The following is a 21,848-nucleotide window of genomic DNA, read 5'->3' as shown; positions in this document are numbered from 1 at the left end:
TCCAAGTACCCATAACTCAAAACTTACACCATTAACTCATTTTAAGGCTTGAACCAAGTCTAATAGACTAAAATATACCTGATTAAGCATTCAAACACACAAAAAACATACCAAACATAAAATTTGGCCATTTAATGCAATTTCACCTAATATGACTAAAATACAAAATCAATATCACATATACTATTTGGCTTCTATTGCCACATAATACACCACATATACATTTCACCATGTGTATACAATATTCCTTGCACTTGTATTAGTATTTTAGCCTATCACCACAAAAATCACCACATATACACATCATATACAATGTTGGGCTAAAATATAAAATATTATTGTATAATACAAGTGCAACCAATCAAAATGACGTGCATTCCTAGTTGACAACTCATGTTATCATCCATATAAGTTTATGTACACAACTCCAAATAAAATCGGGCTTTATAATGATAATGTAGCAAGTATGTTAGCCCTTGCCCGATTCCTTCCCTTGTTTAGTCTCAGCAATAAAACCTGTAAAATGATAACCATTGGGTGAGATAAAAATCTCAATAACTAAGATAATCTATATTATCAATTAACATGTTAAGTTATAGACAAGCTTTAAAATAAGCATAATAAACACACCATATAAAATCACAAGTTATATGCATGATCACTAATCATCCTATCCTCCAATACTTCTAATCAAACCAATAGGCTATTTCATAAAACTAAACCACATGTATGGTCCCCAAGTTCACCATCCATGGTAGGACTACCTATTCAAGGTGTCTTAAACTACTTCTGAACTATAGGTTCCCCCTATTACAAGTAATTGGGGTATCGTTATTCCAATATCGCATCCTATGGATATTAAGGAGTATTGTCTCCAACTTCACACCCTTTTGAGTACTAAGGAGAGTAAGTCTCCAACACCACATCCTTTTTAGGACACTAAGGAGAAATATAAGCTGTACCTGGCATCTTGAGGTGCCAACAGTGCCATATGGACTTAATCTTCACTAAATCTACAAGGGTGACCTCCCATCCTCTAATATGCCACATTCACTAATACATCTCCACTTGATCATGCATAAACCACTTTCTAAACAAATATAATAAATCTTATACTTACTTCAAAAATATGAAATTTTATAAATTAATACTCCACTCATTTTTTAAAATAGTTTACTTGTACAAAATTTATACACACACACACACACACACACACATAACAACTCATAGAAAAAAAAACTTCAGAATAACTTATACAAGGTAATAAATAATGCAAATTATCTAGTTACCTCAACCCTTTTGATAGTAAAAGGATTACATGTGGTATTAAATCTCTTCTTATCTCAAGGCAAGTTTTCCCACATTGCAATCTATATTAACAAGTATGATATGTTAATTTTCAATTAACACAAGCACTATCAGCCATCAATAACATCCCAATTCTCCCACTTCTCACTCATATTCTCAACAAAGAGGCTTGTCAAGATTAAAATTTGTTCACACAATCCCCCCAAGCCTCCCTCTCACTCTATCATAATATAACACTTAATATCTCAACTTATCACACTTCAAAACCCCATGATCAAGTTAGGGCTTGATCCAACTTTCACCAAACAATAAAGTAGCTTCATATTATCACTTATCCAAGGTTAAGAAACTTAAATCAAACCTTTAGAATTAATTTAAATATTTAAAATATAGACCCATCGCTTAATCCATTCAGAGTAAATTCTCCAACTTCTAAATTCCATAGAAAATGAGATGAAAAGGTAGAGGAAAAGGGTAGGAAACTTATTCAAGAGTTTGAAGGCCTAATTTATCTTTAAAATCCTCCTAAAATGATGCCCTAACAATGCCCAAAGCTTTTCTCTTCATGTTATAGGTTTTCCCCCACAAAAACTTCCTTTTTTAATGATTTTTTAAATTTATGCTATCTGTGCTATGCTATGCGCCATAGCGAATGACACACACGCCACGGCTTATGACATAGCGAGCAAAATGTCATTTTTGCTCCTCCTAATGCCACCTAACTTGATCCAACTTTCATCCTAACTCAATTTAGAGCCAAATATGACCCAAAAAGCCAATTGGCAACTTAAAAACATAATTAAATTAATTAATCATTTTTTTAACTAATTTATCCCTTAATTAGTCAATTTTTTCAGATTTGAAGTTTTCATATGTTACATGAGCTCTTCTGATTCTTCATCATTGGTTTGCATTTCTGTTCTTTACTACTAACTTCACTCTTGTCGTCGTTGCTTGTTCACTACTCTTCTCTTCGTCTATGTCACTGACTGCTATAGGGTTGGAGTCACCGAATATTCCTTCCTTGTTGTCCTCCTTTGCTTCTTTCCTATCTTGTGTTGGCATGTGTATATGTGTCATCTTCAACTTCTTTTCCTCCTTAGTTCTGGCGTTGTGTGTACATGCGATAAGCTTGTTGTTTCTCTTCTCTTTTAATCAAAGATTTTGTCTTTATTTCTTTTATTATTGCTTTCATGAATTCTTGAGAAATTGAGGAGTTGATTTGATTTGGTTGATGTTGTATATAGTTTTATTGGAAGGCTAAACTGAATGTTAATGATAAAAATTAATACAGGAAGCTTATTAAATTGTTAGAGGCTTATTATGGACTGAATTTTAAGGAATTCTCTCAAGGTGTTTGTAAAAATGCTTAAGTGAAGGATTTAGTAAATGAATGTTATTAAATTTACACTTTTATATCTTGGAAAGCTATATGTGCAATTACATCTAAAAGTAATAAGTTGAAAATATTGATTGGGATCTTAAGGAATCTAAAGTGGATAACATTAAATTAAATATTGGTTTGTACTGCTTTATTAAGCATTAAGAAGGCATTATTGAATGAAAAGGTTTCCTCTTACTCTTGTTGGATTACAGTTAAGTTACTAATTTGATAAGGCAATTGTTGACTGCATATGTTTAATTGTGATGTTATTTAGATTAATTTAATGCTACTAATTGTTAATGTGTGTGTATGTGTACAGAATTGCTATGGTTTAAAGTAATGAGGGAAGTAGCCTATTGAGTAAATATAATGTCTATTAGAATTTCTAGTTGAGGTTGCCAATTTTAGTTACTGCTCAATATGATTCAAGGTGTTTGTTAACATATGTGAAAAAAAAGGATTAAAGGAACTTGTGGCTTGTAGCACATTACAAAGTTTTAAGAAAATATGAGTTTCACTTAGTCTATTATGTTTTATGTTAAAAGAAATTATAGAGGTTATATATGTTATTTGAGATTTCTCTTTTATGCTAAAGTGACAAGTCATTTAAACTTGTTAATTTGATTTGGTTAATGCATGGATGATTGAAAACTGTCTTTAAAATCAAGATCCTTTTACATTCTACAAAATTAATTGAGAGTTACATAGCTAGTGAACTATTAGAGTTCATGTTATTGGACTTAAAGAATTTTAAAAGATATCATGGTTTGAGACAAGTGAATTAAAAACAAATAAGGTTTTGGAAAATCTTGTGGATACTTATATAAAGCATATATAGGTGGAATTGTAGCAGGGGAAATTTAATATTAGTATCTTATTGGTTTGTTTGATTAGATAAGTAGTGGCATTATCGAAGTATAAGTGAGAAGCTTAAAAGGAACAAGCTATAGAGCTATTAGGAAATATGTAAGGTAAGTGGGTAATGTCCTAAATGAATCTTTAGTAAGTGTACTTGAATTTTAATATTATCCCTTTATAAATTATATAAACATTCTTGTCAATTCTAATTTTTTGGTAATTATTTTATTAATGATGACATCTTGATTTTGTTGACAATTGATGATATTGATAAGTAATGATTGAAGTTGATATGCGACAAACAGTGTTACTTTTCAAAAACAACTTAATTTCTTAATTCTATATTTAATATGCAAACTTTTAATACAGTAATTCATGTGTGGAGGGAATAGAAATAAGTATGGGAATGAAAGATGATCCTTGAATTGTATATTTTGAAAGTGAAAAATTTTGAAATTGTTTTTTTTAACTCCATGCATGCTTGATTTTAATTAAAGAGACTGAGTTTAGAATGTGGATGCTAACAACAGTTTCATTAGCCCTTAGTGCACTATGGTACACCTAACTAATAGGGTGCTTAAGAGGTGCTAGCTAGCCCTATGTGACGGCCAATATACATAGAATGGAGGGATGTTTATTATGAGTATAGTACTCACGCTTGTTTTTGTGGGCCTTATGCCTATGCTTGATTTCATGGGCTTTGTGTTTGTGCTTGTTTTCATGGCTTTGAGCCATACTTGTTAGTTACTTACCCTTATTGACTGTACATTCACACTTGTTAATCATTCTAATAAAGTCTTACTAAAACGTGAATTTTTGAAAAGTTATTATTATTTTAAAATTTATTATATTAAACAAATTGTTGCTTGATTGTACATGATTTTATATGATAAATTATATAATTTAGTTGTTTAAAACATAAATTGTAGTTTGGAATGTTGAACTTGATTTCTTCATTATTTGTAATTAAATGCATGCGTGCGTATACTTGATTTATGTTTTCATATATGATTGTTTAAAAAAATGAGTTTTAGTATGTTAATGATTATTTTTCTTATTAAATTCATAAATGTTTTCTTCCTTCATTTTTATAATCTCCATTGCGATGCTACTTACTAGAAACTTTCTTTAGTTTTAGATATTATAGTTGATCCTACACCTCTTGCTTATCATTGAGAGGCAATATTGCTTTTTGGATAGCGGGAGCACTCTTTGAAAATTCATTTTGATATAACTATGTATTATATTAAAATTGTAAATTTAGTGCTCCATGTATACCATAATTAGGTTCTAGTCTTATTTTATTAATGTGAAATTTGTTGGTGTAAAGCTACGCTCTTTTTTGATTTGACTAACAAGTTTAGTTATTGTAGAAATTTTGAGAGGTCATAATTATAAAGGAGACTCTATTAAAATTTCTATAGAATGGTTAAGACTTTATGAATTTTAAATTTTGACATAAATTATATCGTTATCTTAAAGTAATTTTTTGGTTAATTAAGGCTTATGAAATGTGGTCTATCTCATATTCCATGCTAATCACACTTAGTACTGGAGTGTGACAAGTATGATATATATATATATATATATATAATATAACTTGAGCTCTATGTTTATGTAGTGTTGGTGTACAATATTTAATTATTTGATGGACATTTGTGCAAATTCTAGGGTGGGATTTTGTTCCTTTGTTTTATTGTTGGCTGTGTGACTTATGGTAAGTGTCTAGATGAGGTGCGCTGATTTTGTTATGTCAACTGCCTCTTAATAAGTAAGGGCTTTTTGAGGGATTTGATCTGTACATGTCAACATAATCAAGTGGGGATGACTTGCCATTAGGGACTTTCTACCACTATGGCTATTGATGGTGTCACCTATCTCATTATATCACATAATTGAATTACTTTTGTTTTTTGGTGAAACATAATTGAATTACTTTAATTGTCATTGTGATTTATGTACGCTATAGCTTTTTCAACTTTTACTATCTCACTACCTAAGTTTTTTTTCCTTGAGTTAGATAAATAAAAGAAACTTTTAGACTTGTTTGCAATAAGTTCTTCTCTCTCCACATCTATTTTCTTTATGCATTGTAAGTCATAATTTCAACTTTTTAAATGTTATTGGCATGGAAATTAAACTTACATAAGTTCTTGATGGGTATACAGGGCACATTTAATTTTATGATTTGATGCCAGTGTTAATGGCAATTGCCTTGCCTGACCAATTGCTTTTGGGACAACCTTCAAAGTGTAGGGGTAACAGGACCATATAGAGCAGTAGACATGAAACTTTATGTAGGGAACCTTCACTTTAACATGACCGAGGTTAGCTAATAGAGGTAATTAGCTATTTTCATGATTTTTCTGTACATTGACTTATGAGGGATGAGCAAAGACATGTATATTGAACTCCTACTGTTGATCCAAAATGCAAAGCATTAATGTTTATTGAACTCTTTTAACATAACAAACTTCACAAGCTGTCATAACCAGCAATAATATTACTGAGTTTTCTTCATATTACCATGTTCCCTAGTACCCCTCTTGTTGTTTGCATTAGATAATTATACTCTAGTTTCTATTAAGCGACAGTCAACAAATGGGCTTTTCTTTTTGATATACCTTTTGTTGTATATTTATGTTTTCAGGTGATCATGGATAGCTATCAATTCCTATTAATTTTATTAATTTTTCTATTTTGACTTTTGTTCATTAACTTACATTAATTGTATAAAGAAAATTTCTTGCATAATAATATTTTGTTATTATGATTTATTTGTTAAAAATATTGTGTATTTAAATTATTATTTAAATGATTGACATTTAAAAATAAATATGATGTAAGCTGATATAAGAAAAAAAATTCATATTTTTTTTTAAAATAAACCTTACAAGAACGTTTCTAGTCAGAAAAGCTCTCATAAGATACCATACGAGAGTGTTTTTAAGGAGAGAAAGCTCTTGTAAGATAGGCCTATGAGAGCTTTTTATGATAGAAAGGCTTCCATAAGTCTTATTTAAAAAGCTTTTATTAGGTCTATAGGGTGTTTTAAGTCGTAAAAGCTACCATACGCCCTTCATATGAGAGCATTTTAAAACTGCTCTCATATGTTTTGAAGCATTTTGAAAATGCTCTAAATGGAATAAAATAAATGCTCTAAAAGGCTTTTTCTATTGTGGTGAGAAAACGTTTTATAAAAATAAAAAATTATGTTTTCTTTTTGTTTGAAGTTGCTTATTGATAAAGTTTTTAATTGGAAATCTTGATACTTGATATGAGAATGCCTTAGAGTTTGGATCATAGTGAAGTGAACTTGATCCTTACCTTGAGTAAATGTGTTTGAGTAAAGAAAAACCTTATTGGAAGGAGCATATGGTAGACTGTTTGCTAAGTGATCAACATGAGAGACAAAATTTATGCTAAACACTTGAGATTTAAGTGTATGCATTTATTCCTTGTGAGGTTACTCATTGAAGTGAACTCCTAATGAGAACTTAAATCATGAAATACAAAATCCTTTCTTTATTGTATTTGATTTAAAAGTGTATAGATGAAAATTGAGTATAGTTTTCAAGTATAATAAAAATACACACAATCAATCACAGAACACATGCTACCACACATTAATAAAGGTTACATTTACTCCTTACTAGGAAAGCTTCTCGGACAAGCCAATTATCACTCTAATGGTGTCAATATCACAATCTACATACAATATGATACTAATTATTGTTAACACAATGATAATTATATAATCTAATCGAAGTGTGTATACACTAATCACTCTCTAATCCCAGGATTATGTTAATTAATCTCTTAACCTTAATGCATTCCTAAACACTTTAATAATCAAACTTAGTCATATTAATCATCATTACACTTCTTAAACATACATTTAACCTTTAAACACTAAAATCATCTCTAATCACCCTTAACAACTTAAGGTTTTCAGATTTAATCACTCTACAGCCATAATCATCATCAAAACTCCCTAAAGAACACATATATAACCTTAAAATGTAACCTCTCCTAATATCCACCTGACATTAGGAGGGGTTAACATAATCACCACATTCACAAACCAACCTATACTCTGAATATCTATTTCAAAATCTTGAAACCCAAAACTTCATTTCCAAAATCATTTGAAATCCCATACATAATAATTATTGCACATCAAAAGACTAATTCACACATTTATCACAGTCAAAACGTGCATTTAAAATAAAGAAACAAAGTTTGAAAATAGGGCATGTATCACGGCGTGCACCACATGTGCCATAGCATATGGCACAAAGCCACGAGCACCCTTTCTCTATATCATACGCATGGCATGACGTGCAATGTCCTCTAGCGTACATGACAATAATTTTTGCTGTCATATGACATGCGCAGGTTAAACTTTTGACATGCGCTGTTTACACATATAACGTTCGATTAGAGTGGTTTAAGCACCTACACGAAGCTTATTTCATAAGCTAACTAATGAGACAGGTTAGATATAATCTAATAGTCTGATCAAAATTTAGACACTCGAGTGTAAAAAAGTTAATTTTTTCTAAAGATTTAGTGTAGCCAAGCACTCAAATTGATCCCTTAGTCTCATTAGACCATTTTGGGCATAGAACTAAGTCTAAAAGGAGCTTATACACCTGATTGAACATATTTTATATCATATTCACATACAAATCAAAATTTGGCACTCAACAACCCATTTACACTTTGGGAAACTATTCACAACTTAATATAAAAACACTAGTCTGGCTATTTTCACCACAAGTTTACAACAAATTCACACCTTTCCACATCCATAACATGGTCATCACTAAATCTTAGTCCATGTTGTTCATTTCACCACATACTTTCACACGAGGGCTAAGATTTATAAAATCACTACAAATCTCAACAATTCACACGTTTAAACATGCATGCAAGTCTTATGGCAACTTTTCATATACATCTATTCAAAAGAGTAGTGTTCATTACATAAAACTCGAGAATTCTATGGCAATAGCACAACTATGCCAGTCTTGACTATTTCTCTTTGCCTTGCTCACTACTGTGATTTGTAAAAATGTAACCACGATATGAGATAATAATCTCAGTAATAGAATAACTCTCTATTACTAATTATTACATGTAACTCTAAGTAAGTATTGCATAATAAACATTTCAACATAGCATATAACACAGATTTCACCTCAAATCATTACATTAATATAATATTTCACCACTAATCACTACTTTTACAAGCCATTTTTATAATAATTCACCACTAATAGCATGATCACTACTTTTTAAACCTCCAAGTCACCCTGACTGAAACTATAGGCTCACCCCAGACCAATGCACACATGCTCAGCCCTGAGTGCACTTTTAGTGGTAAAATCACTTGGCCAAAGGCATCCTATCTTGATTTTGGACTATGGTTTTCCCCATTACACATAATGGAATGTCATTGGCTTCAATGCCATATCACAGATGCTGAGGGGCCTAAATCTTCAACACTGCACCTCAATAAGTACTATAGAGATATAATTTTACAATATCGCACCCCATCTAATACTAAAGAGAATAATGCTATATGGTCTTTCACTACTTCTCCTTATAGGTGAAGTCCCACCCCTATGATCATACTTTTGCTTAAATCACATGTTCGCATATAAACTTATATATATATATATATATATTTATTTATTTATTTACATGTAAAACCATAAAAAACCATGCAAACATAAACTCTAACCTTTAGAAACCAATTTCATACAATAAAAATCATTTGGAAAATATATTTATTCTAAAATATTTTCATACAATAATACTCATACTCCCAAATAGTTATAATAGATAATAGAATAGAGAAAGTTATTTGGTTACCTCAATCCTTCTATCACAAGAAAGGTTACCCGTGGACTTTCACAACCACCAATGATTTGCTACAAACTTCCTTTGTCACTCTACATGCAAGATAGGCCAATCTACACACAATTGGCATTATTAGTTAATTAAATCAATTAACCAAAAACACTTAATTGTTACTTTGGACCACATTTAACCTCTCCTTTGTTTCCACTTGATCATATTAGGTTCATCACCACTCATTCTCCACTATTTATCACTTTTATCAATCTCATTTTACCTCCACTCAATTTCCACCCCTTTTTCCTTTGATTTAGGGCCAAATTTAAGCTTATAGCTTCAAAATTCTATCATTCAACTCTAAACCAATTACAAACCCTTAATTTAATTCTCGAAAACCTTTTTATTACTATAGAGTAAGAAACTAACCCTTGAAATTTTCTCAATTTAATTTCTCTATAACTTATATTAAGAGAAATTATAGTAGAATCAAAGCTAAGGGTTACATGAGACTTACTCAATAAGCTACTGATCAAAAACTTCTCTTGATGCCTTAAATACTCTTGCCCTATCAGAGCAATGCCTCATTCTTCACTCCTTTCGTGTTTTCTTCTTTTTCCCTATTCTATTTCTCGAGTTGACCATAACTTATGAGCTAATTTTCTATGCCATACACTGTAGTGTGTGAAACAATGAGAAAAATACTCACTACGTGCATACGCTTTTTTTTGAAACATGGTTCTTCCACCCATATCTATTCATTAAACCTTCCAAAGACTCAAATAATCAAGTAATCATCCAAATTTCTAATTACTAAATAATTACTAATTCACTCCTAATTACAGGATTAGAAAATCAGGATGTTACACAAAATACCAATAAAATTCAGACCTAAGGGATGGAATCACTCTAAATGCAAAACCCTAGTTCAAAAACCCAACAAAATCGCTTAGAAATGGAGAGATGAGACGGTACATGATAAATCACATATTTTACATACTTTTATTTTACATTTGTGACCATATTTTATTGATTTAAACCCTTATATGCATGATTTTAACATTGAATTTGATCATCAACTCATTTGCATTGAGTTTTGGCATTAGGGACATTTTGATCATTTTGCACATTTTATTGAAATTTAATGTTTTCATATGAAATTTCAATTCCCTAGCACATTTTATTACTTGGAAAATTGTTATTTTAATTTTTTAAGACTTTAGTTAGTTCAATTAAGTAAGATTGATTTAGTTTTGTTTGTTTTGTGTTTTAAAAAATTTGTGGGCCAAATATGGTAATTTTCCCATTCCTTCTTTTTAAATCAGTTTTGACTTTTCAAAAGGGAGAAAATGCAGAACAGGAACAGGAAAGAAAGGGAAAAGAAGAAAGAAAAGAGAAAGAAACAGAACACGAACGCAGGAGCCACCATCTTCAGCCACTTCACGCACATTCCGTCTCGGGCATCAGAGACGCTGTCAGTAGGACGAGTTCGGCCATTCATTTTCGCCACCACACACACCTCTTCTGGCCTCCAGTTCAGTTGAAAAGAATCATCGCACATCTCTCTCTTGGTTCAGTTCGTCCCAGATTCCTTCACTCGCAGATTCCTCAAGAAGTCGTCTATGGTTGTTTCTTGTAGATCTCTTCCTCAGCCAGTAGCTATGGAGAGTGAGATGAGAGGCTAAATCTTTAAGAATTTTTTAAGATGGTGAAATTCTACTTGAGCTTCATATTCTTTTAGTTTCGGTTATGTTGTGGCTTGAATCTGATTCTATTTCCTTGCTTTGATTTCAAATTTAACTCAGTGATTCTAGTTAGATTGATTGAATTAATTTGATATCAATTTTTTATTGTGAGGATCAGATTGCTTTGTTTGCATTTTCTATTGAATTTGTACACCTCAAATGTTTGAGTTTATACTTTCATGGTTATTATTTGCTAAATTTGAATTCCTCTCAAGTCTTGCTTGATATTTCTAATTCATTCAGCTTTCATTAAGTCTTAATGAGGAGTTAATTGTCTAGATTTAATTATTCTAAATGTTAGAGCAAGGTTTTAGCAAGGCAAAAATTCAATGTGATTAGTTTTATCAAAGTTTAGCAATTATTCAAGGGTTATGTGTCTCGGTCTAAGCTACATTTACCTAGTCTTAATGGTCATTAGGCTTTTATTTTGTCAATTGAGTCATATAAGAACCGAGCTCATGGAATTAAGGAGTCTATGATTGTAGAATGGATTTAAAACTTGAAAAATTCATTCATTTGTTTGTTTGAGTCAATGTCACTTTCATTCATTTTTATTTGAAATTTAAAAAACTAAAAATATTTTTCTTGATTTTTATCAAACCAATAGTGACTTTAAGTAGTAAATGGTCTATGCATTGAAATTGGTTGTTTAAACTTGCTCTCTTGGTATTTTAATGACCTAGGATATTCTTAACTATATTCTAGTTTCTTTTAAAAAGTTTGATATGACTTAGGACTTTTCAGTACACGATAAAAAATATATTAAAATAGAGACAAAAATGAGAGATGGCCTAATGATCGTCTCTAATAAAGGCGAAAAAATAGGCTAATTATATTTTTAAAGAGAAATTTAATTTTAAAAATATTTTAAAAAAAATATATACATATTTATATATTTCTCTTAAAAAAGCATTGCAAAATTCCTCTTGACTTCTGTTATTATTCATTAAAAATTTAATTTTTAAAAAATTAAAATGTTAGAGACAAGTTTAGAGATGAATAAATTTTATTTCTAAGCTAGCCATCTCCAATTATATCTCTAATATCAATTTTACATTTTTTTTTTAAATTTAGAGACTAAATTTGAGATGTATTTTTTTTATAAATTTAGAGACAAAAATTTAACCATCTCTAATTCTATCTCTATATTTCTTTAAAATTTTATAATTTTATTTTCATTAATTTAGAGACGAAATTAGAGATGATTGAAATAAATATATTAGAAATATAATTATTTTTGTTTCTCAATGTGTCTCTCATTCAAAGTAGAGGCAAATTTAGAAATATAGTCATATTTTTAATTTTTAGATTATCAATTGTTTTAATACATGTTTGAAATATATTAAAATAAAAATTAATTTTACAAGATGTAGAAAATTTTTTATCATTATTTAATGAGCTTCCCATTCAATGCAAACAACGAAAATTCAATGTTTCTATTCAAAAATATTTATCTTTAAAATTTATAGAGTGTTTGAAAATATTTTGCATGTCATTTTAATCTTTCTCTTATTCTTTCTCTCTTTCTCTAAGTTTAACCATTCTCATTTTTTAAATTCTTATTTAGTATTCATTAATTTATTCTATAACCATTATTGATTGAATATTTTTTCTCTTTTGTGTTATTCATATTTTCCTTTAGTACATTTTTAATTTTTAATAAATGTTTACCAAATAACAAAATTGTTTTGAAAGAAATCACTAACAATATTTTATAACAACACATTAAAATAAAAAAATATAACCAAAACTCCAAAACATATATGAAATTGAATGTTAAGAAGAATTAATAAAAATACATTTGAAATGACTTTAAATAATATTTATACGTCCAGAATTAATTATTTTAAAGCAAAATATCATTTTTATGCTAATATATATATATATATATATATACACGAATAATGTTCATTTCAGCATAGGAAGGATAAAAAAAATAAATTTTGAAGTATATAAGAAAATAAATTATTTTATCAATATATAGTATAACTTAAAATTATATAAATAAAATAATATTTAATTCACAAAATAGAATTATGTATTAATATATATATATATATATATAACATAAATATTTTAAATTTTAAATTTGTTCCATACTAAATAAATTTGATAAAAATTAATTTTTTTAGAATTAATTTTTAATTAAAAAATTCACATAAATATATTTAAATTAAATATTTAATTTAAATGTTTTATATTTTAAAATTTCTTAGTATTTACTAAAAAAATTTAAAAATTTTTAAAATGATAATAACAAAACTTTACATGGTCATACTTATTTTTAAAAAATAATGTTAAGAAATAATTAAAAATTGTAGATAAATTTATTTGGCAGAAAAGAATGGGAAACATTTACCATTTTGGGAGAATATAAAAATTTAATTATTTATTTATTAATTTTTGAGAATAATATGGAGGATATAAAAGTGAAAAAATATTTAATATAAACTAAAATAATACATATTTAAATAAATTATATACTTAATTATTTTTATATTAAAAATTGTTTCATTTTAAGTTTATTTTCCTAACAAAAATAATATTTTATTAAAAATATAATGTAAATAGTAATATAAATAATTTTATCGTACTAATAATTGAAAATAAAATACAATATATGCACATCTTTTTAATAATATAATATTTATATATGTATATGTAGTTAGGTAACATATATTTAATTTCCTATGTAATAACATCATATGTATTTCAATTTAATTGGCAAAGAAGGAGGATTGAAGGCTTGAAAGGTGGAAGGTTAAAGGATCAAATCTTGACCTTAGCATATTTTGTAACAAATATGTAATGTGGCAAGTAGTGGTGGCTAACATGGTATGAGGTGGCAACATGATATGTGACGTGATATTGGTTGACCCACACATGGGTAAGTAAGTTAGCACATGTAGATGCACACATGGCTGGTGAGGTGTCACTGACATGGCATTATAGACTTAAGGAATTTAGTTTTTATTTTTTATTTAGAGACTATTTTATTCTGTCTATATCATTTTATATAATTTTTAGAGTATTTTATAGTAACAGATTTTTCATGAAAATTAGAGATGGTCTTTTTTATTTAGAATAGAATAAATTCATTTTTAATTAGTGACGGCTTAAAAAACTCATCTCTAATTATTTAGCAACGCCCCTTTTTAAGACATCACTATATTCATTTCTAAGTCCATCTTTACTTGTTTAGAGACAGATTTTTTAATGGTTAGAGATGAATTATTATATGTCTCTAAACAACATTTTTGTTGTTGTGGTAGGAGAGTGATTAATGAGCTTATCTTAAGGATTTAATGCTCCAAAATGTTCCCAAGGGATGCTCTAACTATAACCCTAGCAGACCCTTGTAATTTTTTCCTCCTACTCTTCTATTTTCTTCCTTCCTTTTATTCTGTCACATGACAGAATATTTAATTTAAATTTCTAGCTATGCAATATAGTAGACGTATCATGTGTTATGGTCACGGGCCATGACACATATCCAAACTCCTCACAACCTTAAAAAGTAGAAAAAAATATGTATTAAAGATTCCATTAATCACTTGTTCCCCTTCACATAGAAGTTTGGTCAATCTAGTTAGCCTAAATTCCACAAGATTCTTCTCTTAATATCACGCACCTTCATCTTGTCCCAACATAACCCATGCAGACCCTTTTTGAGAATACTAGCCCCCCCCTCCTTCACAAACATGAGCTTGCCACGTATGCTGAGATGGATTTATAAGATGATGTGTTTAGATAGTGTGTAGGGACAAGATTAAAACACATGTCATTCACTAATGAGATGGACTTATAAGTTGATATGATTAGACATCTCATGTGTCTTTCCATCTCATGAATTAATAGTCAAATTAGTCTCCTTGATAGTCAATAAGGTGATGAATTAAGGGAAAATTTCATTGAGGGACCCTTAACTGAAGTTAATGAAAAAGAAGGCCCTAAAGTTTTTGATGTTTCATTGCATGGCTGGGGCCTAATATGAAATTAATTTTGAAAGTAAAATTACAAAGTTGCCCTTAAAATTATTGCAAAAAAAAATTGAAGCACGTAGATGAGAGCTTTAAAGCACATTCAAATACACATATGTTAACTTAGGAGCTTTGAAGCATGTAAAGGAGGCCAGGTAGTTGACAAAGTTTATTAGTAAAGTTCCATCGCCAAACTTGTTATCCAAGAATCTATATTGAAGGGCTGACTAATAGGTTGCACAAGGTTATTTTGGTTAAGGTTTTTATTTGTTGAGGTTTGACGAGGAAGAGGGTTCCATTGAGCATTTCACAAAAGTTGAACTGTTGTGAACTGTGAAAGTAATAGAAGCATAACAATGTAAGTTAAATTATGTTTTATTTGGATAGTGGTTTCACAAAAATGTCTATGTTATATTGGGAAAAATAATTCATTTGTAAATTAGTGAAGTTTGAATTTGGTAGGCTTTGTTGTTCATTACACAAATAGTAGTTATTAAGTAGGTTAATAGAGTTGTTCGTTAACTAAATAGCAGTTTGTGGGCAAGCGTGGTTAGGGAGATGAACAAGCTAGGTTAAAGAAATGAACATGAATTGTTAGTAAATGAACAAGTTTTGATGTGTAAATTAACAAGTAATTGAATGATAATGAAGAATTAGGAGTTGTAAATAACCCCATCCTAGTTGTTCATTACCCTAATAATAGTGGTTAATTAGTCAGGTTGTTGATGATGTAATTTTGTGTGGATCAAAATGGTGCTATCTTGTGAAGAACTTGATTTTATTTGATTTTTTTTGTAGGGCAAAGAATAGTGAGAAAGGTATTACAAGGTGGCACCTTTATATAAGGAAGTTTTATGAAAGTAGAAAACGAAAGAGGACATTTCAGCAAAATCATAAGAAGGTAGTACAAGAATGGAAGAAGTTGACAAATGGGGAGAAGGAAATATCGAGCAACAAGCATTTGGCATCTAGGCCTAAGAAGAAGAAGTATTTGGCACCATTTAACACTCGATGTTTACTTCTGAAGTTCACAGAAGTTGCTGAATATGTGAAAGCAGATGCTTTATTGAAGAAAAGGGTTGATGACATTAGTTTTGGGCACTTACTAGATATAACTTGCAAGAGAATACCACGTGGCTTATTCAAGAAGATCATACTTGGTTTTGATCCCCTACCAGGAAGTTGACACTAAGAGACACTTAGATAGAAATCAAGCCTGTAGATGTGCACAATTTATTAGGATTACCTTATAAAGGAGAGCAAGTTAAGGTGCCACGTAAGAGGGGACCAAAAGAGAGCAAGTCAAGGAAGAGCTTTCCTTGGAATTACAATCTAATAAAGGAGAACATAATGTCTAGTAGTGCAGGGGAGGAATTTGAGGCTTTATTCCTACTTTATACCCTTAGTTCTCTACTTTGTCTTATTGGCAGTCTATTAGTAAGCAATAAGCTAGTGGAAGTGTTAAAGTTCATTAGAGAATGTTAGGACAAATTTGATTGGGCATCTCTTGTGCTGGATGAGTTGAATAAAGAAATAGAGAAGTACTAATAGCTATTACAGTCAGGTGATCCCATGGGTACAAGGAACATTGATAGTTGCGTCTACTTGTTAGTGGTATGTATGAAGACTTGTTCATTCCCTAATGTGTGTTTAGTTTTGAATCCTATGACTTCTATTGTTTACTTGGATTCTTGTTTGAATTGTTTGTGTGTAGCTTTTTTTCCTCTAAAAATTCTTATAGTTGAAGGGGATGGATTTTTTTATGCAGAAGCAGTGAAGGACTGGACAGAGCAACGAGTTAATGATAGAGTCAACATTGAATAGAGAAGCTCATATGGGATTTTACACGCCCAACCCACTTCTAAAGCAAGCATTTCAAGACACCAATCACATTTAGAATTCAGTGCCTCACTTCCAGACTAGTTGAGAGAATTTTATTTAAGGTTTGAAAAGTATATTGATGTTAAGGTTTTGAAGATAAAGAAGTAGGTGGCAGATGAATTGGTGACAATACAATCCATAAAGGGTGTTATGAATGATGACCAATCGAGAGAAGAGGTAGAAGGGAAAAGTCTTGACATTCAAGACACAAATGAGGTGGGAGAAGATAGTGTAAAAGAGAGTGACCAAGTAAGGGAAGATGATAATGAATAATTGGTAGAAAAGAGTGAAGAAGATGATTACCAAGAGTGAGAGAAGAGTGAAGACAAGAAATAGGAAGAGGAGATATTATTTAGATAAGATACGGGAGGAAAAAGTGAAGAAGAGAAGAAGGAAGAGGACAAAGATGATACAATAGAGGGAGAAGATAGTGAAGAGAATAACAGTGAAGAGAAGAAGAAGAGGGCAAAGAGGATACAAAAGAGCGAGAAAATAGTGAATAGATGAATGAAGACAGAGGAGGGAGAAAACAGTAAAGAGAGGAATGAAGATAGAGAAGATAAGGCAATATATACTATGCATGAGAAGGATTGAGGGAATGAAGAAAGATAGAGAGAAAATAAGCAAAATTCAAAAGATGTACTTGCTACTGAACTGTGAAGATCTAAAAGAGCTAACAAAGCTAGTGCATCAGGGAAGTCTCCATTCGTGCAGGACACTGTTACAATTAAGAATGTCAAGAAGAGGAAATTGTTGGATGCTAAACATGAAGCAGTATTCAAGCTTTGCACTACTACCTATAGCCAGCATAAGTTAAAGAGGTGAGTCTTCATTGGGGTTAAGTGTTATGGTAATGATTTCACTTATTGCAAAATCTTTTTGAATTCTAAATTAATAAGTGTTGAATGTAGTAGGATCTTTGTGAATATGTACAACTACCACCTTACTTGGTCTGAGCTATTTTGTCTTGATAGAGGAAGTTATATAAACGATAGGGTGAGTGAAATTTATGATTGAACATGATTTGACTTGTTCAATGTATAATGCCATTGTTTTCACTCCTTTTTTATTATATATAGTTTGTAACAATGGTAACCAGGATGTTGGTGGGTGACTAAAGAGAGAACGGTGGTCAAGTATTGAGGCACATATTCAACAGTGAATTCATGGTAAAGCATTTAGAACATTATATAATCTATGCTTGCCTCATTAATGTTGTTGAATTAGTAATCAAATCCTTAGTACAACTTGTATGCTTGTAGACACAAATTGTGACACAAAAGCAAAAGTAGAATTGGGAGTAGTATAAAGCACAGATTTTAAAAGATAATGTTAGGTACAACATTGCAGATTTCTAGTGGATCTTTAACCCCACATGCTTCCAAAGTCACTCATTTTGTTATGCTTTGGGCATAGAGACCATGAACTTCTACATCCTTGACTTATTGGTGGATGGAAGGGAAATACAATAGATTAAAGGATAAAAAACTACACACAAGCATTCTTGTGGTAAGAAGAAATTAGAAGATATGAAAATGAAGAAAAAATGACTATAGTTGTATGAGATTGCTTCCACCAATTGTTGTATGCAGTGAAACCCCAACTATTTCACAATGATAAAGAATTTGATAATAATGTTAAATGGGCACAACTTAATCTCCAAACAGATACGTGCATTAAATTAACATGTGACTTTCTATTATTGATTCTTACTTTTGTTTTTAAAGCAATTTGACTATGAGTATTTGCATATGCAGGACATCTTGTGGGGTTCACATTATTGAGGGGCTAAAATCATGGGACAACTCTTCTTGTGATGAACATGGGTATACAAGTCTATCGTACTCTGATGAGGACGTCCACAACGTTAAAGTTGAATTATTATGGTAGCTTGTAAGCCACGAGAAGAAATCCAAATGCAAGGCCGTGCTGAAACTCCTTGCAAGGGGCGAGGCTAAGAAGAGGCAAAGCTGAAGAATCCCAAAGAATTGTAGTTTTTTTATTATTCAATTATTATGCAAATGTGTAAAAATAGAAGTCAAAAGTGATAAGATTTTATAAGTTAATGTCATTACACATAGTAATATAACGAACAAGTTATACCAAGTTCAAATCTATCTTTACTCGTAGTTGGAATTTTTTAGTATATTAATATTGCAACAAACAAGCAATGTAAGGATGCAAACTTCATTTTATAAATAAATGAACCATGTAAAGTAAATTCAAAAACAAGTGAAACAGGAAATGACATAACATATTGGTATGTCCATTACATATCAGTGTGAATGAGGCTCCTATGGATGATTAATTGATACTAGTATGTATTTTTCATATCGTATGTACATGACACATTGGTATGAAACATACATACCAGTGTGAATGAGGCTCATGTGGAGGCTAAATTGGTACTGGTATTTATGTTTCATACCAGTATGTTAGTTACACATCAATGTGAAACATACATATTGGTGTGAACGAGGCTTGTGTGGAGGTCAAATTAGTATTGGTATGTATGTTTCATACTGATATGTACATGACACATTAGTGTGAAACATACATACTGATGTGAATAAGGCTCCTGAAGAGGCAGAATTGGTACCAATATGTATGTTTCATGCTAGTATGTACATGACACACCAGTATGAACGAGGCTCCTGAGGAGGCAAAATTGGTACTAGTATGTATGTTTCATATTGGTATGTGCATGACACAGCAGTGTGAAACATATATATTGGTATCAATTCGTCCTCTATAGGAGCCTCGTTCACACCGGTATGTATGTTTCACACTAGTGTGTCATGTGTAGATATCGGTAATGTCACACCCCAAAAACAGAACATGTTTGGCACAGAATATAGAGATAATAACCATATCCTAAAAGTCTTTACTCAAGAAATCTCTAATTTATAAGCCATGAAGACCTTTGATAATAAATTAAGTCATCCTCAATACAAACCATATGAACAAAAGATTTAATATCTAAAAAAAACAATAGTAGCAGTAAGGAATTCTCTTCCAATCAGTAAATAACAAAGTATACATAATAAGGACAAGGACCCTAACAATAGCTTATGTGGAGCACTTGACATAAGAGATTTACTTTAAAGAGGTTTGATTTCAGCTTTTCATCTCAACTGAATATTACAACCCCTCAAGGATTAGCAGGAGGCACGACATCCACTAACATATCTGAGACCAAAATAATTATTTCCAGTGAATAACGTCCCAACAATAAACAATAAAACATAAATAAATAAAATAAAAAGTTTGAAATAGTTATATAAGTTAAATAGACAATTTTTGTAAAAACTTAATGAACTTCATAATAAAATGGCTCTATAAATTTTAAATAAAATCTCAAATCATTGAACTATCATAGCAAATAATAATATCACTTGATTTCAAGAAAGCACATAAATGAAATAAATATTTATAAATAAATTACTAAATAAAAACCAATAGAATATGAAATCATCATATGATTGGATTCATGTTTATGGGGACTTATTAGAACAATTAACAAACGTGGACACACAGTCCACGAGAGTAAATAACCAAACGCGGCTTATGCCACGAAAACAAACGTGGACACACAATCCACGAGGGTAAGTAACCAAACGCAGCCGAAGCTACAAACAAACGTGGATACACACAGTCCACGAGGGCAATGCTAACCAAACGCAATTCAAAGCCACGAAATCAAACATGAGTACAATGCTCACGAATAACCATCCCTCCGTTCCACGTGCGTTGGCCATCGCACAGGGCTAGCACCTCCTATAAACACCCTGCTAGCTAGGTGTACCATGGCGCGCCAAGGGCTAACGGAACTGCCGTTAGCAATCAGTGTTCTGTATAAAGTCCCCCTTTTAAAACCATTTTCAAACATGCGAGAAAATCATCACTTTCAAGATACAGTCCTCATTCTCAAAATCAAACTCGCATGAATACTTTTAAGCTTTAAAACTTGCCAGAATTAAATTTCATGTCCAATGCTCATGCTTGCATTTATTGAATAATCAAAAATTTTTGAAGTCGAACTCGTAAGAATCATTCTCTGTATCAATTCAATAAATTCTAGAATGAAAATTCCATAATTAAAATCCAAACTTGTATTTAGTGATAAACTAAAATTATCAAATCTGGTAAAGGTAACTTTACAAAAATAAAATACTTTAATCAACAAAATATCCAATAATCATATTGTTGCTGTAAAAAGGATTTGTATAAAAATGTAATATTTCAGTATAAATTTTATTGGAATATCAGTTGGGACGCTATCCACTTACCTAAAGAGTCTTCAAGTGTATAACTCACTTTCAACTGGTCCTCTAGTACGATATTTGACCATTAAATTCCTAGTACCCAGTAACACTATTGTTATTCATTTATAAATTTATATTCAAGACTTCAATCTAAAATTCCAAAGAGGTATCACAAATAAGTCTCAATCTCCACTTTTCTCAAACATTGTATCAACATTTTGCAAACACGAACTCTTTAACTAATAAATTTAGGTTCTTTTATCCAAATCTTATCCCAATCATTTTCCATAAAAAAAATTTCAATGTCAATACATGTTTAAATTGATCAAACTTCTTCTTCAACATAAATTAACTTTAATACTCAAAGAAAATTATCTCCCAACTTCACCTTACTTACAGGAGATAGAGAAAAAAAAATCCATAATCTTAACCAATAGTTTCTCAACAACCATATATATCCAAAGAATATTTTTATTATCAAATTCCTTTGCCACCTTCACTTAAACTCAACTTAATAGTGTTTGAGTCAATCATTCCTCTCACCATAATTACTAAAATTTAAGCA

At 30.5% G+C, this 21,848-nt stretch overlaps 1 protein-coding gene across 5 annotated transcripts in view; it reads right to left on the bottom strand.

Annotated features, from left to right (window-relative positions):
• Window positions 1–276: 276 nt before the first annotated feature.
• The window catches only part of LOC129319921 (uncharacterized), a 29,703-nt gene continuing 8,131 nt past the window's right edge, over window positions 277–21,848 (bottom strand). For 2 of the 5 annotated variants that reach the window (XR_008595558.1, XM_054965030.1), the window contains one exon: window positions 18,341–18,988. Coding sequence is in view for 3 of the 5 variants with exons in the window: in XM_054965030.1 (XP_054821005.1) it covers window positions 18,791–18,988 (198 nt within the window). In the remaining 2 variants the exon portion in view is untranslated. Of the gene's footprint in view, window positions 517–18,340; window positions 18,989–19,918; window positions 20,208–21,848 lie in introns of those variants that run through there. The other 3 variants (XR_008595557.1, XM_054965032.1, XM_054965031.1) reach the window with 2 other exon arrangements.

The sequence above is a fragment of the Prosopis cineraria genome, unplaced genomic scaffold, assembly GCF_029017545.1.
Source record: "Prosopis cineraria cultivar Desert tree isolate PC_DT_omini unplaced genomic scaffold, ASM2901754v1 PC9, whole genome shotgun sequence".
NCBI lineage: Eukaryota > Viridiplantae > Streptophyta > Magnoliopsida > Fabales > Fabaceae > Prosopis > Prosopis cineraria.
This window is presented reverse-complemented; position numbering and strand designations above follow the sequence as displayed.